At 35.7% G+C, this 25,982-nt stretch overlaps 1 protein-coding gene across 5 annotated transcripts in view; it reads right to left on the reverse strand.

The window, feature by feature from the left end:
- The window catches only part of PRMT3 (protein arginine methyltransferase 3), an 81,294-nt gene that overhangs the window by 47,849 nt on the left and 7,463 nt on the right, over window positions 1–25,982 (reverse strand). For all 5 annotated transcript variants that reach the window (XR_004986111.2, XM_045577418.1, XM_045577416.1 and 2 more), the window contains 5 exons: window positions 24,992–25,151; window positions 23,248–23,392; window positions 19,212–19,277; window positions 12,155–12,276; window positions 5,543–5,642 (listed from right to left, as the gene is read on the reverse strand). Coding sequence is in view for 4 of the 5 variants with exons in the window: in XM_045577418.1 (XP_045433374.1) it covers window positions 5,543–5,642; window positions 12,155–12,276; window positions 19,212–19,277; window positions 23,248–23,392; window positions 24,992–25,151 (593 nt within the window). In the remaining variant the exon portion in view is untranslated. The remainder of the gene's footprint in view (window positions 1–5,542; window positions 5,643–12,154; window positions 12,277–19,211; window positions 19,278–23,247; window positions 23,393–24,991; window positions 25,152–25,982) is intronic.

Below are 25,982 nucleotides of genomic sequence, written 5' to 3' on the forward strand. Positions count from 1 at the left end.
TTCTCAATCCTGGCACTATTGACATTTGAGGCCACATAATACGTTATTGTAGAGACTGTTCTGTACATTGTAAGATGTTTAGCAGCACCCTAGGCTTTACCTGCTAGAGGCCAGCACTACTCTTCTCCTGTTGCTACCCTTTCCTTCCCCCACTGTAACCTAAGATATTTCCAGACATTTCCTGCTGCCCAAATAACTACAGGAGGGAAAAACTGAACAGCCTCCCTCCATGGAGAACCACTGCTCTAGAGATATCAAAAAAAGTAATTAGATAAGCATTTTCTCCCATCTACAGTGTTATTAGCTAAAAATGTACACAACTTAAATTTTTATAGGATATGTCTGATCTCAGAAGATTTTATAAGGATGTAAAGTAACCTACTTATTTCACTCTTATGTTTAAAATAGCCTTAGTTATTGAACACCTGAATTGCAAAGTTTTTTAGTGATTTCCTCATTTTATTTTAAAATGTACTGATGCCCAGCACTTCATCACAAATACAGTAATGAAGTTACAGAGTTTTAAAAGTAATTATGCATGAGTTTATTAAAAGAGTTATATGCCTAGTTATATATTATGCAATAATGTAAATAGAACACATTCATATCTGTTTATAAATGCTTAGAATAGTAAACAATTCTAGGACACAATTAGAAAAATGATAAAATAGACTAAAGGGCCAAAAATATTATCTCATAAGAAATACAATATTTCAGAATGAGAAAGAGGCCAAGCTTAATCAAGAATAGATAATAATCCTAAAAACACATAAAATATCTGACATGCCTGGCCGGTGTGGCTCAATGATTAAGCTTCGACCTATGAACCAGGACCTGGTCATGGTTTGATTCCTGGTCAAGGCACATGCCCAGGTTTCAGGCTCTATCCTCAATAGGGGGCATGCAGGAGGCAGCCAATCAATGATTTTCTATCATCATTTATGTTTCTCTCTCTCCCTTTCCCTTCCTCTCTGAAATCAATAAAAATGTATTTTTTAAAAACCTGATGCAAAAACTGACTATTGAAAAGAGTAACAAATAATTCCTAGAAACTGCATTATTCTTTTTTTAGTACTCAGTAAGCAAACTTAATATTTAAAAAATTAAATGATCCTATGGACAATTATATGACATTTCACGCAAGGATTGCAGAATACATGTTCATTCTAAATGAATGTAGAACATTCAATGAGACATCATATGCTGAGCCATAAAACAAATCTCATCCCTTCATACAGTTCTAATTTTCCAATGGCATGGACTTGTGGAGAACGTAACTCAGAACAAGAGCTGATTTCCTCTGCATACTCTTCTAATGCTTTGAAACACATTAGTTTAAGTCTTTCCTCCACTAGATGGCACTCTCACTTAATCAACAAAAAACTGACAAGTCAAATTAGCTCTTTCCCCCAAACTGCAGCTAACTGTCCAATCAGCAAATTTACAAAAAAAAAAAGAAAAAAAAAGTAAATCACCTGAGATCTTTCCAAATGTACATGTGGACCTTACTCCAGACTCACAGAATCAGTTTCCAAGGACAAGGGTAGAAGATGAATGCAGTTTTCTAAAACAACTAGCCTGGTGTACTGACTCATCCAGGTCATGTCTGGCCCATCCAGTCCTGATCAGGGGATAGGGAATACTAGGAGATTGGGGCGACTAGGGCCAGCTGGTGAGGGGCCATGGGAGGGCTCCAGGGCCAATCAGCTGGACCCCAGCAGCAAGCTAACCTACGGGTCAGAAAGTCTGCCCCCTAGTGATCAGTGAGCATCATAGCGACTGGTTGAACAGTGGAATGAATGGTTGAACACTTAACATATTAGGCGTTTATTATATAGAATTCCCAACCTCCACAGTGATTGATAAAAATCATTGATTATAACCGAATATTCTCTTAAAAATACAATTATATTATTAGATCGCACTTTTATTAAAAGAAAATTATGTTAAGGTACCCATATATAACAGAGTGATTCTATAATGCTTATAAATTATACAATATTGAGGCTAAAGAGAAGATGAACAATATTAACAGTCTGATTCAAAATTTAAAGAACAAGATCTCATTCCATTTCCAGCAACAATGCATTTTAGGAGCTAATGATCCTCTAAGTACAACAAATATGATAGAAGAAATAAAAAGAACAATCTTGTTAGAAGCACCAGTAAGCTGGCTTTCACCTTGAAAGCATTTGCTAAACCTAGTGAATAAACACAGGAAAACAGGAGACAAAACCCCAAACTGGAAATCCTTCAAAAGTCAAATGATTAAGCAATGATGTATCCATATCATGGAATACTACTCAGAAATAAGGAACATACTATTGATAGATATCATAATTTGGATAAATCTCAAAGGAATTATATTAATTTTAAAAAGCCAATCCCAAAAGGTTATATACTGCATGATTCCATTTGCACCACATTCTTGAAGTGACAAATTATAGAAATTGAGGACAGAACAGATTACTGGTTGCCAGTAATCTGTTCAGTATCTTAATGGTATCAATATCAAGATCCTGCTTGCTCTACAGAGTAATAGTTTTTCAAGATATTTTCATTGACAGAAATGAGTAAAGAGTATAAGGGATCTCTGTATTATTTCTTATAATTGCATGTGGTAATCTATAATTATCTCAAATAAAAGCTTAATTGAAATAAAAATTTATAAAATAAATAATCAAATGCAATATGTGGACCCAATTCAGATCCTGATTCAAAAAAATGAAGTATAAAAACAAAATTCATGAAACAATCAAGGAAATATGAACATAGACTAGATATTAAGGAATTTTTCATGTAACATGGAATTGTGGCTACACTGATAATTTTGTTAAACTTCACATTGGCATAATAAAAAACAATATATATATATATATATATATATATATATATACACACACACACACACATATATTTTTTAAGTTCTTATCAGTTAAAGATAGCAAGAAAATGGTAATACCATGGAGAAAGATAAAACAAAAAAGGGCAAATGTTGATAAGTTAGATGATGGGTGCATGAAGTTCAGAGAAACATTCATTCTATATTTTTTTTTACATTAAAATGTTTAGTCAACTGTTTTTATAATATTAAAATTAAATGCAATGGCTTTGCATTTACTGTGTCATTATCCCAGGTACATGGCAATACAGGGGGGAAAAGTGCAAATCATTTAAGGTAAAAACCCAGGCATAAAAGAACTTTCCACAGTTAATTTCCTGGGAAAATATATAGCCATTAAATAGCACTAGACACTCAGAATACACAAGAATAAAGCACCATGAGTGAGGGGCAACAGAAACAATAGCAAAAGCAATCCTGCAAAAATGTCAAATACTGCAATGAAAAACACAAAATGTAAAGTAAGTATGTTATGATTTATTAAATGGAAAAAAGCTTAAAGATAATAAGCGAGTAAAATTTTAAAAGAACCCTCCCAATAAAATTCCTAAAACAAAACTGAAATAAAAAATTCAATGGATGAGTTTAACAAATTATTAGAAATAACTTTAGAGCAGCTCTAGCCTGTTTCAGTCAGTGGATAGAAGAGCATCAGCCTGTGGACTAAAGGGTCCCGAGTTCAATTTCGGCCAAAGGCACATGCCCAGGTTGAGAGCTCAATTCTTAGTGTAGGAGGCAGCCGATCAATGATTCTCTCTCATTACTGATGTTCCTCTCTCTCTCTCTCTCTCTCTCTCTCTCTCTCTCTCTCTCTCTCTCTCTCTCTCTCTCTCTCTCTCTCCATCTCTCCCTTCCTCTCTGAAATAAATAAAATATTTTTTAAAAAGAAAAAAAGAAATAACTTTAGAAAGAATTAGTAAATTAGTGGACAGAAATGGAAAAAAAAAATTATCCAGAGTGCTGCAGAGGGCCTCTTGGGAATGCACATGGATGACCTTTAAATTAATGTCAGCTGAGTCCCAGGTGACTGGCATGGCCATCCCCTGGAAACAGCAGCCCAAAAAGTGGAGAGGGTTATCAGTACAGATTTCTTATCTTTATCCAAGTTCTTGGAATGAGTAATGAATAGGACCTTGACTTACCCAGGTCTGGATATGCTAAATTCCAGGAATGAGGGAATGAATAGGACCTGGGCACACCCAAAACTTCTTTGCCCTTAAACACCCCCCCCCCACACACACACACACACACTCCACCCCGGAAATCAATAAATGCTCAATAAATGCGCTGTGTTGTCTGATAGACTGTCTCTCCATCAGAATAGCATCCCCCCCACCCGGATCCCAGCTTGATGAATCTATTTCTGCCTCTTGGTCTTTTTTCCTCCCCTTTTCTTTAATTTCTTAATCCCCAGGTCCTCCACTCAGGAACCTGTCATTTTCTGTGCAGGTCCCGGAAAACAGAGAAACAGCCCCCCACAGAGTACAGCCCAGAAAGTCAAAACGTTAGAAACTATTAATATAAAGGAGGTTAAGAGGCATTAAAAAATCAACACACTATTTCATGTACAAAAGAGTAGCAATTACAGTCACTCCAGATTAGAACTTAACATTACATTAAATCTGAACATTTCAAAATCTCCCTGAAATCCCAGCTATTTGGCTAGAATTTTGTTTATTCAAAATTGATAGTTATAAAATAAAACAGATTATTTTTGATAAATTCATTTAATGAAAACATGTATCAAATACAGTTTTTTTGTTTTGTTTGTTTTTTCTAAATATATTGATTTCAGAGAGGAAAGGGAAGGAAGAGAGAGCTAGAAGCATCAATGATGAGAGAGAATAATTGATTGGCTGCCTCCTGGGGGTTGGGGGGCTGGGCCCCCAGAGAGCAAGCAACTCAGGAAATGTGCCCTTGGCTAAAATTGAACCTGGGACCCTTCAGTCCACAGGTCGAAGCTTTATCCACTGAGCCAAAATGGCTAGGGCTCAAATACTGTTTACAAAAGCTTAAAACTGTCGAAATGGTTAAAATTTTGTCTATGTAGAAATACTATATATCTTATCTTCGTCAAATTGGCATATCAGTAAGTCAAATCAGTTGTCAAATAACATTAATTTTTCTTTACACATTTAAAAATAAATATTCTGCTTTGACTTATTTCAGAAGTAAATAAAGTTCTGTAGTGTACCTTAATTATATTAATGCCAATAAATTCTACTTTATGCAATAAAAGACTCTGATAGTATGGCCTAACAAATAAAAAGACAGGACATTCAGTATGATAAGCAATAAAAGCAACATCATGTTAATTGATAAAACAGTACTAATAAGTCCTTACTAGTCTGTGGAGGCTTTTAGGAAAACATATTTAGTTCTCTAAAATTTAGAAAGTAGAAAAATAATACAGAAATTACTATGACTTTAAAAATAAAGTTGATTTATGCTTAAAAAAAAATATTAGGAATAACCAGTAAATAAGAGCCATTTCAGAATCAAGTACCACAGGAAAATTACAGCTGCTTTAAAAATAATGCTACCATTCTGCCACTTGTCAAATAAAATTGAATGCAGAAAACAGCTACCTTAGAAGTTTTTTTTAAAACCAATAAAAGTACTTTTTCTACTGATACTTACCATCCACTCAGATATAATAACATCCACTTTTTCTACAGGAAGATGAACTTCTTCAATCTTTCCTTTAATTAGTATGATAGTATCTTCAAGTTTATTTAGTCTGAAAATTATCATAATTAAATTAGAATGTTAAACAGATTCTGAAAACTAGTTAAATTACATAATTTCTTGACAACTTTTCAAATTATTTTGTGGAACTGAAAGTATATTCAAAGTTTATTTCCTGGGCATATAATTAATATTTGGTCACTTCATGAATGCCCAGGATTATTGTTAGTTAATATTACAATGCACCGGACAAATATTTAAAACTTCATCCTGAGCCCTGGCGGGGTGCCTCTGTTGGTTGGAGCATTGTCCTCTATACCAAGGGGTTGTGGGTTTGATTTCTGGTCAGGGCACATGGTCAAGGCATATACCTAGATTTCTGGTTGTATGGGAGGCAACTGATTGATGTCTTGATGTGTCTCTCTCTATCTCTAAAAAACATCAATAAAAACATATCCTTGGGTGAGGATTTAAAAAAAACTTCATCTTTAAAAGAAATTCTAATTTTATCAAGAGTAGATGTCAACATACCCTGTTTCTCCGAAAATAAGACGGTGTCTTATATTAATTTTTGCTCCCAAAGATGCGCTAGCTCTTATTTTCAGGGGATGTCTTATTTTTCCATGAAGAAGAATATGGTACACATTTATTGTTAAATGAAAATAAAGGAAATTTATTACCTGTATACGGTACGGTAGTATAGTAGCTGTCAACACAAACCAGACAAACTGTGAATCCTACAGTATCAAGAATTTACTCACCAAAACCGGTTTGGCTCAATGGATAGAGCATCGGCTTGGGAACCTAAGGGACCTGGGTTGGATTCCGGTCAAGGGCATGTACCTTAGTTGGGGGCATATCCCCAGTAGGGGGTGTGCAAGAGGCAGCTGATTGATGACTCTCTCTCATCAATGTTTCTAGCTTTCTATCTCTCTCCCTTCCTCTCTGTACAAAATCAATAAAATATTTATTTTAAATTACTCATTTATTCAATGACAATCATGTCATCATCTTCTGTAACATCATCATAACAATCCAATTCCTGAATTTCCTGGTGAATTTCTTGTGACTCCATTTCTTTCAGAATCAATGGACCAAATCATGATTAGCCTAGGGGGCCTTATTTTCAGGGGATGCCTTATATTTCACTTAGAAGGAAACTTGCAAGTAGGTCTTATTTTCGGAGGATGTCTTATTTTCGGGGAAACACGGTAGTTACTACGTCTTTTTTTTTTTTTTTAATGGAGGGACGGAGACAGACTAGCCAACAAAAGTATGTTTTAAAGGGAAGTGTGTCATATTGAAGAGAGAAATAGAAGCCAGAAGCCCTTACTTTGAATCCCAGATTCTCTAGCACTTGTCAGCTAAGAGATCTTCAGCGAATTATAATACTCTCACAGAGCTTATGTGCTCATGTGTAAAAGAAAATAATGATACCTGCTCTATCTATGTTACAACTTACTATGAGGATCAAATATTTATGAAAGCTATATATATTTTCAAGCACTACATAATGGTAATGATATTATCATAATAATAAAGTGATGTATGCTGTATAAAACTTGAAATCGTGCTCCAATCATAAATTAATTTTGTCCAATAACATTCATTAAATATTTTTATATGTTTGATTATAGTATTAGCACATACCTTTCACCCTCTCTTTTGTAATATGAAATAAGTAACGAAGTTAAAGAGATCATTTCAAAATGCTAAAAGAAAGCTAAGTTTATATCTAGTTAAATAAATTCTCAACTAGAACGTATGTGAATTATAAAGGATTTTTTTTTCTGCTAACAAAAAGAAAATTTCCCCCTCAACTTCATCAAGGTATTTTTAACATAAAATAAAATACATTCATTATAAGGGTAAATTTTGTTGAATTTTAAAACTGAGATACTTAGGTGGCCACCATCATCATCAATATTTAGAACATTTCTATCTCCTCGAAAAGATTCATAGGTGCTCCTTCCCAGAAAGTCTTCCCTTCCACAGGCAACCATCGATTTTCTTCCCTTCCACTATATCTTATATTTGTATTTTGAGGAGTTTCATATAAATGGAATCGTACTAAATGTATCCTTTTGTGTCTGGTTTCTTTCAACAGGCATACCTTTTAGATTCATACGTATTTTTGTATATGTAAGTAGCTCATCCTTTCTTATTGGTGAGTTGTATGTCACTGCATGATAAAATACAATTTTATTTATCCACACCACAGTGAATGGAATTCTGGACTGTCTCCAGCTTTGAGCTATAAAGAATAAAGCTACTATAAATATTTTTGTGCAAGTAGAATTGCTCTGTCAAATGGCAGTGTATATCTAATATTTTAAAGAAACTGCCCATTTGTTTTACAAAGTGATGTACAATTTTACATTCTCACCAACAATATATGTGCATTCCTGGTCATTCAAATCCTTGTCAACATTTAGCATTATTAATATTTTAAATGTAACTGCATGGTGAGATTTCACCATTGCATTTTCCTAATAATCAAGCATATTTTAATATACCAAATGGTAATTTTCCTGTACCGTCTTTTGTGCAAATTTTTTGCCCATTTTAAAACTCGGTTCAGTTGGAACATTATTATTGAGTTTTTAAAGAGTTCTTTACTGGTTCTGGATAAAAACCTTGTCAGATTTATGTATAGTGAAATGGAGGTGGGTGGAATTCTAAAATAAAATACATTCACTATAATTATTGTTATTCATATATAACATATTTTTATGTTTCATATACTTAATGTATGTTATATTTCACACAAAAGTTTAAAAAAGGATGCCTATATCATATTTGAGTTTCTTCAAGGAAATATTTAATATAATTCTTTCTTAAGAAATTGCTACAATTGCTTAATATTGACTGAAATATTTATTAAGGCTTTAACAGTTACAAACACTTCACAGCAAACAAAAGCAAGCTTCTTAAAAGAGAAAATATTCCCGTTGCCTAAAAATATCTTCATAATGCTTATGCAGAAACAAGATGTGCTCTGTAAGAGGCCATCTGCTCAGGTTGTTTATTGTCTCCTACAAGTCATAATCCTATTTGCATCAGTAATTACTTGTTCAAATATAAATATAGCAGGAAAGATTAAGATTTCAGGGAATACACAAAATAAATGACAAAGACCATAATTCCCAGTAATTCTGTATTAAAACAGCTTAACATGGATATCATTTACATAAATAACCTCTTTCACGAGACTATTTACCTTAATCACCATCTAATATCTCATTCATGAAAAAAACTATAGATTTTACTTACTGTTCTCAAGTAGCTTCTCACTAAACCTTACTTTTAGCATAAAAACATTCTAAATGAATTCTATCTCTGGAAACACCTGCTCAAATACTATCATAGCTTTAATCTATAGAAATATGACACTGCAATATAAAAAGGTACCTTAAGTAAATCTCTTAACTAATCCAATAGGCAAAGAAATTACTAATTTTTTAGTGGAAATTTGTTAGAAAAATCAACACTTTCCTTTCTCATAACAAGATCGTAGGTAATTGTCAGTTCTTTTCTAATCTTTCTTAAGTCTTCTTAACATAAAAATATCTCCCCTTTCTTTAATTTAAAAGGGAAGAGAGTTGGGTAGGGAAGTAAAATTGGCTGCATTAGAGAATGAACGACAGAGAGCTGTGGGAAGCAAAGACGAACAAATAACTGAGTCAGTTACATGCAGATGCATTAATTCAGGTGGGAAATGTAAAAATGTGAATTAAGGCATTCGCATAGTTAGTGGGTAATGATATTATTCCATACTCCTGAAGCCATGAACCAAAATAAACCAGATGACAGCATATTTAAAGTAAAAATAAAGATTCCTGATGAGCACCTGGTATCTGACATGGTATCTGATATGACAAGTATGTCATGTCACCTGGTATCTGACATGACAAGTATGTGCTGCCTATGTAACCAGCCCTTTGAAAACTATGAACTCTAAGACTCAAGCCAACTTCCTTAGGTAGAGACATCTTACAAGACCTCTGAAGTTCACGGGTAAAGAGAAAAGTACATGGTACTCTTATAGAGAAAGAGGGATTACTTGGGAGCCTGTACATAACCTCTTTAGTAATAGCTCTCCTTTTCTTGCTGCCACTGGACTATATCCTTTGCTGTAAAAAAAAAAATCTTAGTTGTGAATACAACTTTCTATTGAGTCACATGAGTTCTTCTAGGGAGCCACTGAACTAGTTAGGTAGTTATGGGATCCCCCTCCCCAAGACAGGACCACTGAGTGGACAGGAAATTAAGGACTTGGTAGGATGGGAGAAGAAATGATTTTAGTTTCCTTGTAAGGTATCTTGACAATCTTCATTAGAATTCTGTGTCTTCACAGAAGTAAAATATTTTTTTGGTCATTTTAGCTTCATCAGTGGTTCAAAATTCTGTTCAGTTTATACTCACTTTTCTGTAATTTCTATTAAATTTAGAAACAAAGCCATAGCTGGTTTGGTTCAGTGGACAGAGTGTTGACCTGCGGATCCAAGGGTCCCAGGTTCGATTCCGGTCAAGGGCACATGCCCACGTTGCAGGCTCAATCCCCAGTGGGGAGTGTGCAGGAGGCTGCCAATCAATGATTCTCTCTCATTGATGTGTCTATCTCTCTCTCCCTCTTCCTTCCTCCCTGAAATTAATCCTAAAATATTTTTAAAAATAAATTTAGAAATAAAATATAAAGGAACATCCCTTACTTTAAGAATTTTATCCTGATGTATTTTGTTCTCTTATTCCCCATCATACACACACAAACACACAAACACACATAATATCACTACTTTTTAAATCATTATGTTGTTACTTTATTCTTCTAAAAAGCCTTTACTAACCATCTAGCATGTATCAATTTGCTAGGTGTTAGGGATAAAAAGATTAAGATAAAACTCCTATTCTAGAAACTAAAGAAGGACACAAAAATGTAATAACAGATCAAAATATTCTCTTGGCTTTTATAAATGTTTCGTTTCTAACAATATCCTAGACACAGGCAATATGAAAGATTTCATCTTTAATGTCATACTGAGATTGAAAGTATTTCATTGCAGCTATATGATGGATCAACCTTCTTACGAAAACTCCTTTGCAATAACATTCAAAAGTCTGAATAATGAGCAATTCCACGACAGAGCTGATGAGAAACAAGCAAAATAATAAAAATATTACCAGAAGCTATCTCTGCTTCATGAGCGTGAAAATGTACAATTGTCTGGCAACTGAATGGATTTGCTATCCTTAGGTAGGTTTATGTTTCTAAAATGATCATGCACTGCAGAGTTCCAAATGTGACAGCAAGAATAAAAAACAATTTCTCATTCCTTCTATTTATCACATTGAGCACTATTTGGTCCTGCTAAAATATAATACCTTTGAACATCTATATTCTTCTTTATACATGTCTGCAACCTCAGAATTATAAGTCTTACCTTCTTTTCTTTTTATTTATAAATATATACTATACATATAAGGCATAAATATATATATATATCACTTTATTTAAAAAAAACAACTTACTCCATTCTAAACTCATTTCTTTAGAGATGTTAGATCTCTTTTCTAAGTAGAGAATTATGTTGAACACAATTCAAGGATTGTAAAGGGAATATATATATTTAGATCATTTTATTTAAAAAAAAAAACACAAAAAACAAAAAAAACCCAACTCCATTCTAAACTCATTTCTCCCAACTGCTTACCTGCCTGCCTGCCTGATAGCCCCTAACTGCTTTGGTTGCCAGCCTGATCATCACCTAGCCATTCCCCCAGCCAGCCTGATCAACACCTAACTGTTCCCCTGCTGGCCCCATTGCGCCTAACTGAACTCCCCTGCTGGCCCAGTCACCCCTAACTTCTCTCCCTTGCAAGCTTGGTCACCCTTAACTGTCTTCCCCTGCCCACCTGATTGCCGCCAACTGCCCTCCCCTGCAGGCCTCATCACCCCAACTGCCCTCCCTTGAGGGCCTGGTCCCTCCCAACTGCCTTCTCCTGCTGGTCATCTTGTGGCGGCCATCTTGTGTCCACATGGAGGCAGCCATCTTTGACCACATGGGGCGACCATCTTGTGTGCTGGAGTGACAGTCAATTTGTATATTACTTCTTTATTATATAGAAAGGACTAGAGGCCTGATGAACAAAAATCATGCAAAAGTATGCCTTCCTTTCCCCGGCTGCCAGGACCTGCTTCCCTCCAGCCACCAGCAGGCACCCAAGACCTGGGCTTCCCTCCAGCTGCTGGCTTCATCCAGAAGGTCACCCAGAAGGACATCTGGAAGAATGTCTGTCTAATTAGCATATTACACTTTTATTATTATAGATTAGCATACATATAGCTGTAATTGGAAAGACAAAGTTATATAAAAATAATTTTCATCAATGAGAACTGTGAAAAGATTAATCAGATCACACATGTCTAAATCTTATTATTCTGTAATAAATTTTTACTGAAAGATAAATGTCTTGAGTCTGCATTAGACAGCTACTAAAGACAAGAAAACCTGTTAATCATCAAACTTAAAAATAATCTTAAGCCAAGCCTTAAAATGCATCTACCTTATGATATCCATTGCCTGGTAAAGAATTTCAGATTGATCAACTCCAAGAACCTTCTTTGCCCCGGCTTTAGCAGCAAACATAGAGAGAATTCCAGTTCCACAACCAACATCCAAAACTACCTAGTGTGATAAAAATTAAAAACCAAACAGATGTTATCGAAAAGATCTAATATTTTAAACTCTATTTATGTAGTATGCTATTTCTGATTATGAATTGATCATTAAATTTTAAAACTTTATCAAATATGGTAATTTCTAAGGATACATATCATTAAAATGGGTTGTTTTATATTTATAACAGTGTATCTGGCCATAGTCTGTTGCAATCGGACACAACAATGTAAATTTAAGAGATGTTTTATATAAAATAAGCAACTTCCACAGACTTCTTAATAGAAAAGTATCTTGCTTTTAATTTCCTTATTATATGCATGCACTAATTTGGGTTTAGTAATTCTAAATTTTAACAGAAATAAACTATCTCAAGTTTGAATGGCAGAAATTAACTTAAGCATGATAGCCTGACTCAACAGAGTTAAAAAGTCACATAAATCCTATACAGGTAGTCCTTGGGTTATGTCGGACTCAAAGTATGTCATTTCGTGGTTACATTGCCATCTCCCATTTATTTATTTAAAAAAAAAAAAAAAAAAAAGTTCCGTCATTTCGATGTGTGTGTGTGTGTGTGTGTGTGTGTGTGTGTATATATATATATATATATATATATATATATATATGCTTTCTGTTTATTATCATTTACTTACCACAAGTAAAGGTCAGGAATTGTTATCTTTTAAATTTTTTTTACAGTTTCACTTCATTACTGCTGTGTATGTGCTCCATGTGAGGGACATAGGTGCTTATATAGGTGGGTTCTGACTTATAACAAAAATCGCATTACATCATGCCATACAAATGAGTCTCTGACGTAACCCAAGGACCTACTATATAATAAAAGCCTAATATGCTAAGTGTCCAGTCGACCAGTTGGCCATTCAATGAATCAAAGCATAATATGCTAATGATATGCTAAGCTGCTCAACTACTCGTTATGATGTGCACTGACCACCAGGGGGCAGTCAACCTTCTGAAAGTTTACTATGACAATGTTATAAGTAACCTTATATCTAATCCCATTCACACTCGGGTAAATCAATAGGATATATTTTTAGAAGTGAAAACACTGTGAAAATGTGTCAGACAGTATATGCACATTTATAAACCTGTTTACCATAACCAAATTGCCCCTCCCAGGGCAATTATACTCATGAAGACTACAACCAGCAATGTCTAAGTACCAATTTCCTCATAAGCGAGATTAGCCCATGAAACAGATAAACTTTTGTATTCTGCCAATTTGGCAAATGTAAAATAATAATATGCCAGTTCAGTTTTAATATGCATTTCCATTATTGTGGAGTTTAGCATCATTTTATATACTGTATTGTAGAGCCAACTGTAGTTCTTTATTATGTGAACTATCTACTTATATCCTTTCTCCATTGTTACTAGTCCTTTTCTTATCAATTTTCTAATCAAATATTTCTTACCAAGTCTTATCAAATAAGAGTTCTTTGTAAATCAAGGAGATTTTACTTCTATAATACGACTTGCAATATTTTTGCTCAGCATATATTTGGTTTTTCTTCTGCTTACAGTGATTTTTTGCTATAATGAAATTCTTTACTAACAGTCAAACTCATTACTACTCTTTTAAGACTTCTGGATTTTGATCATAATTAGGATGATCTTCCCCATGTTCTCTACTATTTCATTCTTATACATTTCCTTCTACTACATTTACAGTTTGTTTTCTTTTTTTTTAAAATATATTTTATTGATTTTTCACAGAGAGGAAGGGAGAGAGATAGAGAGCTAGAAACGTCAATGAGAGAGAAACATTGACCAGCTGCCTTCTTGCACACCCCGTACTGGGGATGTGCCCACAACCAACGTACATGCCCTTGACCAGAATCGAACCCGGACCTTTCAGTCCACAAACCGACGCTCTACCACTGAGCCAAACCGGTTTCGGCCAGTTTGTTTTCTTATCATGGTATACACTGAGGTATGGTTCCAAAATTATTTCTGCTCAGAAGGCTAACCAATTGTCCCAACATGTTATTAAAAAGTCTGTTTCCCCCACTGATTTGATATATGGTTGCTATAGTCTGAATGCTTGTGTATGTCATCCCTCCCAAAACCAAATTTATGTATTGAAATCCTAAACCCCAACCAAGGTGATGGTGTCAGAAGCTGGGGCCTTTAGGAGGTGATTTAGGTCATGAGGACAGAGCCCTTATGAATGGGATTAGTAAACTTATAAAAGAGGCTCTTTTCCCCTTCCTATCTCTCTAAAAACAATAAAAACATATTCTCTGGTGAGGATTTAAAAAAAAGAATTATCTGCCGAAACCAGTTCGGCTCAGTGGATAGAGTGTCGGCCTGCAGATTGAAAGGTCCCAGGTTTGGTTCCAGTCAAGGGCATGTACCATCCCCAGAAGGCGGTGTGCAGGAGGCAGCTGATCGATGATTCTCTCTCATCGATGTTTCTAACTCTCTATCCCTCTCCCTTCCTCTCTGTAAAAAAAAAAAAAATCAATAAAATATATTAAAAAAAAAAAAAAAAAAAGAATTATCTCGAAGAAAAACTGAGCGATGTAAGCTAAGTACAAAAGAATATGTATTATACACTCCAATTAGAGGTTGTATTCTTTTGCAAGACTCTCACACACACAAACATATAATACTAGAGGCCTGGTGCATGAAATTCGTGCATGAGGGGAGGTGCCTCTCAGCCCAGCCTGAACTCTCTCCCTTGAGGGTGTCTAACAGGGATCGGGCCTAAACAGGCAGTCAGACATCACTCTCACAATCCAGGAAGGCTGGCTCCCAACTGTTAGCCTGCCTGACTTCCTGATTACCCCTAACTGCTTCTGCCTGCCAGCCTGATCATCCCCTAACCACTCCCCTGCCAGCCTGATTGATGCCTACCTGCTCCCCTGCCAACCTGTTTGCCCCTGACTTCCCTCGTCTGCCAGCTTGGTCACCCCTAACTGCTCTCCCCTGCAGTCTTGATTGCCCCCAACTGCCCTCCCTTGCAGGCCTGGTCCCTCCCAACTGCCCTCTCCTGCTGGCCATCTTGTGGTGGCCATCTTGTGTGTTGGAGAGATAATCAATCTGCATATTACTCTTTTATTAGATAGGACAGAGGCCTGGTGCATAGATGGGGGCCAGCTGGTTTGCCCTGAAGGATGTCCCAGATTAGGGTGGGCATTCCCTTGGGGCCCATGGTGGTTTGCAGGCCGGCCATGCCCCCCGGCAACTCAAGCGAGGCCCTGGTATCTGGAGTTCATTTATCTTCTACAATTGAAACTTTTTAGCCTGGAGCAGAGCCAAGCCTGCTCTGTGGCGGCAGCCATTTCTGTTGGCATTTATGTATCTTCTATAATTGAAACTTTGTAGCCTTAAGCAGAGGCCTGGGCCGGCCAGGGTGTGCAGAAAGCTTGGCTTCCTCCATTGCTGGGGGAAACCCTAGCCTCCTGCTCTTTCCAGTTCCGTGGCCACCCCCATTTCTGTTTGGATTTATTTATCTTCTATCATTGAAACTTTGTATCCTTGAGTGGAGGTCTAGGCCAGCAAGGGCAGGCAGAAAGCTTGGCTTTCTCAATTGCCGGGGAAACCCAAGCCTCCCTCTTGCTCTCTGTGACCATAGTCCTCATGGTTGGATTTATTTGCATATTCACTCCTGATTGGCTTGTGGGCGTGGGTTATGGGCATAGCAGAGTGAATGTTAATTTGCATATTATTGTTTTATTAGATAGGCCATGCATATATATAATTTATTTAATCCTCATTTTGCAAATAAGAAAAGTGAACATCAGAGAGGGGAAGAAACAGGTCCAGGATCAAGCTAATTTGTAAAGCTGGCATTCAAACATAGGTCAATCTGTTTCTAAAGCCTAGAGTATTTTAAATTATATTTTTAATTTTATCTTAATTATCTCTCAATATATACAGTATAAACTCCTAAGAAACCGAATGACTGATGGCTATGATGCACACTGACCACAGGGGGCAGGCGCTCAATGCACAGGATCGGGCTCCCTCCTGTCTAAATTGGGCCTGAAAGGATCAGGCTGAAACCAGCTATATGACATCCCCCGAGAGGTCGTAGATTATGAGAGGGCACAGGCCAGGCCAAGGGACCCCACCGGTGCACAAATCCATGCACCAAGCCTCTAGCTTATTATATCTAGCTGAGAATTAGATAAATGAGAAAATAAACTAAAACTTGACTGAATCAAAGAGGTACAAATGATAACAGAATAAACTAACACATAAAATCATGAAAGAACTTAATTCACTTTTTCAAAGGAAAAAATGAATTTTAACTGTAGATCATAATCAAAAGCATAAAGGAGGCACCTCACTGTGAATTTCTTCAATGGACCACAAATGGAAATTAATTACAAATGGGTGATAACACAATTAAATGCCACCCAAAGTTAAATTAAATCTGAGAAACCATATGGCCTCCACAGGAGCTGTGAATTGAAACAATATTAAGAAAGGAATGAAGGGAAAGTGGCAGGAAGGGAGGGATAGACAGAGAAGGAAAGGAAAAAAGGAAGGAACACATTTTTAAGTATAACATCTTTTTGAAAAATAAATCTCTTCTTGCACTATGTAATATGATTTAGAAGCTAGTGTTGTGAAAATAGTTTGTCTACCTAATGGAGATAAAGCAAACAAAAACAATGGTAATAAAACTTAGGAGAGCCCTATTTCATAGTGTGACTTAAAATATAACTAATGAATGCCACCCTAATTATTCATTCTATTTCAACATAATGGTACTAAAGTGTAGTGGCATAGGGTAAGGGCACTAGACTAGGACTAAAAGTCTTCATGTTTGTTTATTTTTAATGGCCTATTTTACGAAAAGTCAATTACCCTATTGGCATCAAGACTCCTCATGTGTGAAATTAAGGTAAATAGAATATTGTATAGAAACAATGAGGCAACATGTTTGAAAGTAACCTATAAATTATCAAATGCTATTTAAATATATAGTAGTATATTTTCTAAATCTGCATCCATAGTATTATAGAAAAGTATGCCAAATCATTGAAAAATATGAGCCCTCGATTTAATATTTTTAATTACATAAAATCCCTTGAATGTGCTTTAAAAAGAAATTTATATATGTAATATTTTACATTACAGTATATTTTTGAGAAACCATAAATGCCAAGCAAAACTAATTGCATATCGATAAGTTAAATAAAAGTGTCTTAAGCAAATAACTAAAAAAATATACTCCCAACTTATTAATAAGCTCTTTTCTGACTCTGGCAGATTTAATATCTTCAGTAAGAGCAGCAAACAGAAGACAAAATAGTAATAAACATTATATGCTTTCCCCGGTCATGTATTTTGTCTGAAAATATATATAATATATACAACATTTCTATAATACTGTCACAAATGAAAAACAAGAAGCGGAAAGTGACTGTGTATAAGGTCTATGAACCAATAAGATGTGCTCCATATAATAGAAATACTCATAGTTGTGTAATTTTTCAATGATTAATCTTATGATCCTAACTTACCTTCACTTAAGTTCTTATGTTATATATACATAGCAAAAAGTATTAAGAAAAGATAAGTCAAAGAAAGAAAATGATGGTGCTTTTATTATAACAAAAATAATACAATTTTAGAACCCAAAGGGCTTTAAAAATCATTTTATAGATGAAACTCAAAAACATTCACCACTTCTTTGAAATTATTCAATAGCTAGTTCCTGAGAAGCCAGGCAAGACTAGGGATTCCAAGACCAGTACATCCTTAATTTCTATGTTCAGATATTTAGAAAAAAAATAAAATTAAAATCTGAGCATAATCTCATTATAAACATAAAGCAAAATTTCTAATGGTAACATACCAGTAACTGCTTTACTAAAAACAAAGTGTTTTTTTAATTCTATCTTTAAAAAAATTTTTTTTTAATTAATTTCAGAGAGGAAGGGAGAGAAATAGAGAGAAACATCAATGAGATGAAGCTGTCATCCAACCCAGGCATATGCCCTGACTGAGAATTCAAGCATTCATAGATCAACACTCAACCACTGAGCCACAATGGCTGGGCTGAAGTGTTGGGGTTTTTTTTAGATACATATATTAAATAAAAATTTTCCAGCACTTGCATGTAAATAGAAAAACTATTTAAAAATTCTATCTTCCACAGTGGACATGGCTCAGTGGTTAAGCATCAACCTATGAACCAGGAGGTCACAGTTTGATTCCTGGTCAGGACACATGCCCGGGATGCAGGCTCAATCCCCAATAAGGGGCATGCGGGAGGCAGCCGATCAATGATCAAATGATTCTCTAATCACTGATGTTTCTATCTCTCCCTCTCTCTTTCTCTATGAAATCAATAAAAATAGTTATTTTAATTCACAAGGAAAAACAAATCATACAAATTTCAAATATATACACACACAGTGTGAAAGATCATCTTTGAAATAACCTGAGGCAGTATAAAGATTAATTGAAAAATTTAGTGTCTCATAAAGGGGCAAATAAATGAGGTCTTAAAAGAAAGCACATAATATAAACTCTCCCTTACATCATTTATCCCTACATGCCAGTAACTTCTTAAAATTATTAATTTTTAACTAAATGACAAACTGGAATATTAATGCAAAGTGGGCTTTGGTATGGGATTTATCAGATATTTGAAATTCACAAGAAGCACAGTAAAAAAAAAAAAAAACTTAAGCAATATTATCTGGATAACCAAAGTTTAACTAAGCTATGTCACTGTAATTAATGATTTCAGTTAAAGAAAAGAATATACTGAATGATAAACAGTACCAATCAGCATTTCTGTTATCAGTATTCTGAACCACAGAGCAACATCATAAAAGTCTTCCATGAAATAAAGCCAGAGTACACTAAATCAATGGCTATCACAATAACTCGAGAGGATTTCTACTTGCCAAGATCTGCATGAAATGTACAATTTTGTAACCTATGATACTCACTTTGTCTTTAAAGATATGTGGATTTTGGTATATAAAATCTCGGTAACTTTCTGTTCGTATTTTGTCCTATGGTGGAAAAAGAAAAACTTGTGTTTATAGAATAGCCTAAACAAATAAAAACATTTTTAGAAAGTTATTTGGTATTTTATTACACATTGTTAAGTTTCCATAGCTACCTTCTGCCTGGAAAACCAAGATTAATTTTATTTTCCTAAAAGAAATTAATAAGAACAGAAATAGCAACAAGACATACACAAAAGTTTAAGAATATCATTGAGTCAAATAAAATCTAAATTCTTAAAAATGTATACATTTTCACCTTGACATGCATTATCATAACACTTCAACTGACAGTTAAAGCTAACAGAAGATAAACATGATATTTTGCTCCTTTAAATAGGTTTGGAATCTAGAACCTGGCTCCCTGTATTATGAGTTATGTTAAAATATTGGAGGGGGGAAAAACACACAAAATAGGTAACTTTAAAGTTATATATGAAAAATGAAGCTTAAACTGAGTATGGTTTTTCTAAGAAAGTCATTTGTCAGCACCTATCTGATTTATAATCCTGTCTTGTTTCTACAAATGTCTGTGGTAGGAAATGATGCTTAAAAGTAAATCATTTGAGCCCTACCGCTCACATTCTGAGACTTCCGCACTCTGGAATCTCACGTGACCTGTGACAAGGCAGGCACTGAATGCTGACATTTACGTTGGTTCATGAACAGAGCTGATTTCCTGTTAAATTACCTCACTTGAGATACATACAAACAGCAAATTAAGCAGCAAAGGGTTCTGTTGCCAAGTGAGTAAAATGAGAACGGAAAAAAGTATCTCAAACTAGAAATTCTAGTTTTGGGTCTCATACTAGGTACATTAAAACAAAAAACAATTACACAAAATACTACAATATAAAATTTATATTGTAAATAAAAAGGCATCCACCCCCCCCCAAAAAAAAATTTTATGCCAATATTGTGATTTAAAAACAACACAAAAAACATTTAAAAGAAGCCTTAAATTAAAAGAAAAATTGTCTTACTTAAATACTGGATCTAAAAAGGGAGAGTTCCATAATTAACCCTTTGCACTCCGAACCATTCTGGACATTGGCTACCAGCTACTTGACGCTACTTTGCGGCGGACACGTGCGTTGAATTAACTCAATTCCCCGTAATCACTAATAAATTGCAATGTCCCCCCTGAGAGGGGACATCCGAGTGATATGCTAGAATTCCGATGTCCCCTGAGAGGGGAAAGCGGAGTGCAAAGGGTTAATTACACACTTTTTGATAGTTATTACTAATTGCTTTATAAACATTTTAATTTGAAAGATATTAAATCTTTCCCTGAAAGATTTTAAGAATTATTAAAAAGAAATCTAATGTTTAAATACTGTTAGACATATTAACTAATTTTAAAACTTAAAAAAACATAGCATTTCATACATTTGTGCCATTTTTATACTATTATTATACCATAAGCAGTAATTTTTGCTGACACAATAAAACCTATAAATGGGGAACATCAGTCAACGACCCAGTCACTTGGAAAACCCTCACCAATCACATTGCTTCACTACTGCTCCAACTTAATCATTAGCATCCCAACTCCTGTCCTAAGTTCATGCACTGCTGCTCTGCTCAACTATAATCCTTCATCCAGGCTCTTTCTACATATCCATCTGTTACTGTTCATATGCTCATCCTGGTGCCATGAAATCCAAAGTATACCTATAATAACATAGTGCTTCAGACAGAGCAGTCTGAATTTAGTAACTGAAGTTTTAAATAAAAATCCACTGAATACGAAATGCAAGCATATAAGACTAGCCCTTATAGGGAAGACGGGGATTGAAGGAGGTGGGGGTAAGAGACCAACCAAAGGACTTTTATGCATGCATAATAGTATAACCAAAGGACACAGACAGTATGAGGTGAGGGCATGTGCTGGGGGGTGGGAGCGGCCAGGGAGAGAGGTCAATGGGGAAAAAAGGAGACATATGTAATACTTTAAACAATAAAGAATTTAAATTTAAAAAAAGGAATCAACCAATGAAGGCATAATGTGTGCCAATTAATCAAAGTTTCTGTTTCTCTCTTCTTTCCTCTCTCTCTAAAAGTCAACAAAAATTTTAAAAAGAAAAAGATCTTTTAGTTATTGATATATAGCTACAAGTACCCCAGACAGAGTATTAGAAATAAGTGCTCAAATTGGAATTTCCTGAATGCTGTGCTAAAGACACTTACATGTACTATCTACTGGGAGTCTCACCTTATCTATCTAAAAAATGCAACACAATTTTTATGTCAAAGGCAGTAAAGGTTTATGGCATTCAAATTGATGGGGTGATGTAAAAGGACAAACATGGGCTTAGATTAACTACTTCAAAGAAAATATTCTAGACACAATAAAATTAATTTTCACAACCATCACAAAAAAAATGAAGTGAATTTCTTTTATACAATTTCATTCTGGACTTAAAAGTAATATAGTAGTTCTAATATCACTATGTGTAATACTATGCCATTACCCAACTGACAAGAAGCATAACCATGACATGACATGTCATTACTAAAAAAAATAAAAATAAAAAATGACACGGTACTGTTTTTAAAAAAAAACCTTAAGTAATAATAATTACTATTAATCAGCAAGCCTTCATTCTTTGAATCTACAAAACTGAAGAAACAAAATATATACATTATTAAATCCCCTGGTTATTTCAAACATATATGTTTTAGGGGAACATAGTCTTGAGGCTTCCATAAAAAAAAAATCTTTTGGAGAATCATTTAGAAAGGAATTGTTTGTTCGTTTCAAGAACAGGTTGTGGATTCTAAAATTCAGAGAGATAAACATCTAAAATTTTCATTAAGTTTTATATTTCAATATCTGTTTTACTCTAGATATTTTCAATTTTACTAAATTGAAAAATTATCTTACTAGTTTACAAGCCTATCTAATAAAAGAGTAATATGCAAATTGACCACCACTTCAACAAACAAGATGGCCACCACAAGATGGCCAGCAGGGGAGGCAGTTGGAAGGGACCAGGCCTGCAAGGGAGGGCAATTGGGGGTGATCAAGCCTATAAGGGAGGGCAGTTGGGGGGGGACCTAGGCCTGCAGGGGAAAGCAATTGGGGGGGACCAGGCCTGCAGGGGAGGACAGTTGGGGCAAACAGGCTGGCAACGGAGCAGTTAGGCATCAATCAGGTTGGCAGGGGAGTTGTTAGGGGGTGATCAGGCTGGCAGGCAGAAGCAGTTAGGGGCAAGCAGGAAGGCAGGCAGGCGAGCAATTAAGAACTAGCAGTCCTGGATTGTGAGAGGGATCCCAGATTGGAGAAGGTACAGGCTGGGCTGAGGGACACCACCGCCCCATGCATGAATTTCATGCACCGGGCCTCTAGTATATAATATAATACATGATTAAATATATAACTAGAAATCTATAACTATCAGGTATAACTAGAAATCTACTTGTATTTTGTGTGGACATTACTATTATAAAAATTAAAACCAGTCAAACTTAAATACCTGATTTACACAATTTAGAAAATTTCTCTATATATCAATGATTTCAAATGTAAAAGAGTAATGCCATAACAATTGAAAATGACTTATAATTAAACTTTGTACCAAGGAATTGTTTGTCCAAACTGAAATCAGTATAGCTATTTAAAACACTAAAATTAATAATTTCCTTTGTACATTTAAAGGCAAAAGTATAATTTACTTATTCATATTTAATAGTTGTTCTCAAGAAGACTAGAACAGTTGTGTTTTTACCAATGTTCTATTTAAAGCAAAAGTAATTCCATAACAAAGGCTAATAATGATCTTAAACAAAAGTTAAGTGACTTGGATGCTTCTGCAATCTTTTCAACCCAATCAAGCACCAAAGAGACTTAAAAAGCAGCTATAAAATAAACAAACAAAAACAGAAACCAGTTTTCTATAGCATATGTATTAAGGATTGTCTTATTAAAGTTTTTCTTAATTATAGATTCCGTGCATTTGTGCTCTTTTCTAACCTTTAGCATTTCTTCATGTATCCCATAATGCCCGTATGAGCTGAAATAAACACCATCCTCATCCTCCTGAAGGTCTGCAATGGCAGAAGTAGATGCCGACCAGGTTCTGACATCTGCGTTCATCACAAAATCCTGAGCAAATTGTCTGTAATCAATTTGAAATACACCCTTGAGACAGGTTTATTGGACCATGAAAAAGGGAAGGCTAGAGGTTGAGGAAGAGGAAGGGGGGGAGGGGTGAGTAGAATGTGATGAGCCTTCTAAATAATTCTATCATAAGCAACTGATAGCTCCCCCTGCTGGATCTCAAGCAATGCCATATTCAAACCCAGTTGTAAGCATTCTTTCTGCAAACCACAAATCACTGCCAACTGCAGATTATTAGCTGTTTATATCTTTCAACTGAATAAAATAAGCGCATTACCTTTATTCAACCTTATTATTCTTAATATTCCAAAAGCTTATTTTAGTAGCTGAATCAATGTAATACTATATTTCAGCACTATTAATATTCTTTAAAACCTTTTATCTCATCAAAGGGTTATATGGACAGAAAGTGGACCCAATTTGGAATTTATATACACCAACAACATCCACTGCAGCTCTAAAACTTAGTTCCCCTCTCTGATCATATATTAGAATCTGTAAGGTAAGCATGTGGAAGAAGTGCAAAAATGCAGATAGACTTATTGGTGGTTACTAGGTTACCCAGCATAAAATCTCAGAAACAGGCAAGGGAAACTGCAATCAGCTATACTATCCTTCCTACTCAACATTCTGGCAAATCATAAAGTGGGTACTCGCGTAACAACCAAACTACAAATCCAGGAGGTAAAGCTAGATGTATACTTGATAACAAGGCAGAATCTCAGGCCCTACCAGAGACCTCCTGAATCAGAATCTACAGTTTAACAAGATTCCCAGATGATTTACATGCACATTAAATTCTGAGAAGAACTAAGCCAGTAAAATACTAATTTACTCACTGGAGAAAACCATTATGTGTCTGGTTTTTCTGATTAAATACTATACCATAATTTAATTATATTTTGATTCTTTAAAAACAAACATTTTTTGGGGGTAATGGGGGAATAAGAACACATATGTATTATAATACCTTAATCAATAAAGAAATAAAAAAATTAAAAAAAATTTTTAACCCCATATTCCTCCCAAATATAAAAATATTAATCCTGCCACTTTAAAAGCCTGGGAGAGCAGCACAGGCCAGTGTTGCCAGAGCACTGGCCCTCACACCAAAGGGTTGCAGGTTCAACCCCCAGCCCCCAGGTTGGGACATGAGCGGAAGACAACCAATCGATATGTCTCCCTCACATCGATGTTTCTCCCACTTTCTCTCTCCCCCTCCCTCCTTCCCTTTCACTCACTCTAAAAATCAATGGAAAAAAATATAATTGGGTGAGGATTAACAACAAAAAAGCATGGGAGAGGAAAGTAAAATAGAGAAATCTATTAGAAACAGGGTAATTCAAAGGAAGGCAGCATCAAAAAACAAAAACACTTCAGATAATTATCAGTAGTATAAAATGATAAAATATATGAGAACTTTATATTAATCAACAATGTCACAATATATTAAAAAATGTTAATATATTTAATATAATGTATCGTTTTAATATATTAAAATTAAATATCTACGTTGTATTTTCCAGTATATATTATTATTAGTTATATTATTTTGGGTGGGTCTAAGCAATTAATTTTTTATAGACTGACAAATTACCTCATTCTTTGAAGATCCTCACGCGCTTTAGCTAATGCAGCTTCAGCAGACAGTGCCCTGGCTTCCATATGTTTCAATTTTTCAACAACAGAGGTATTTTCACTGAGTCCATTGGGGAATGAGAATGGGACTGACACTGGTTCATAAAGGTCTTCTACGTCTAAAAAAAATAAATGGACATTATCAGGCCATCTTATAATCTATATATATAAAGAGCCAGGGTCCATCACGTCTAAAATGACTGAAGGCATAACTGAGCGCCAGAAGTTAGTCCTGCAGTCAATGGTGTGGGCATGGTGACCCAGCACTGACTGCCACGGAGGCTGCAGATCAGGCCCGGAGAGAGGCCTGAAGAGAGAGGAAGGGTATGATCTGCAGCCTCTGTGGCAGCTGTTGATCAGCCATTGCCTCTCTTTTTCTCTCCAGGCCTCTGCAGGGGCTGCTGATCAGCCCTGCCTCTCGGATCAGGCCCAGAGATAGGCCCGGAGATGCTGACTGGCATAGAAACCAACCAATCAGAACCAAATCTGGGTGAACTGTGAGGAGCCAATGGCTGCCTAAGAGGCGGAGCTTTTGACGCTGACTGGCATAGAAACTGACCAATCAGAACCAAATTGGCCGGCAGGGGAGGGCAGTTAGGGGTGATCAGGCAGGCAGAGGCAGTTAGGGGCAATCAGGCTGGCAGTGTGGGCAGTTGGGGGCAAGATCAGGCCAGCAGGGGTAAGTAGTTGGAGGTGAGATCAGGCTGGCAGGGGAGGGCAGTTAGGGGCAATCAGACAGGCAGGCAGAGACAGTTAGGAGTGACCAGGCAGGCAGGCGAGCAGTTGGGAGCCAGCAGTCCCAGATTGCGAGAAGGATGTCCAACTGCCGGTTTAGGCCCAATCCCTGTGGGCCTATACCGGCAGTCGGACACCCCCCAAAAGGGGTGCCCGATTAGAGAGGGTGCAGGCTGGGCTGAGGGAATCCCCCTCTGTGCACAAATTTCATGCAC

Source organism: Pipistrellus kuhlii, unplaced genomic scaffold, assembly GCF_014108245.1.
Source record: "Pipistrellus kuhlii isolate mPipKuh1 unplaced genomic scaffold, mPipKuh1.p scaffold_m20_p_9, whole genome shotgun sequence".
In the NCBI taxonomy this organism is placed as follows: Eukaryota; Metazoa; Chordata; class Mammalia; order Chiroptera; family Vespertilionidae; genus Pipistrellus; species Pipistrellus kuhlii.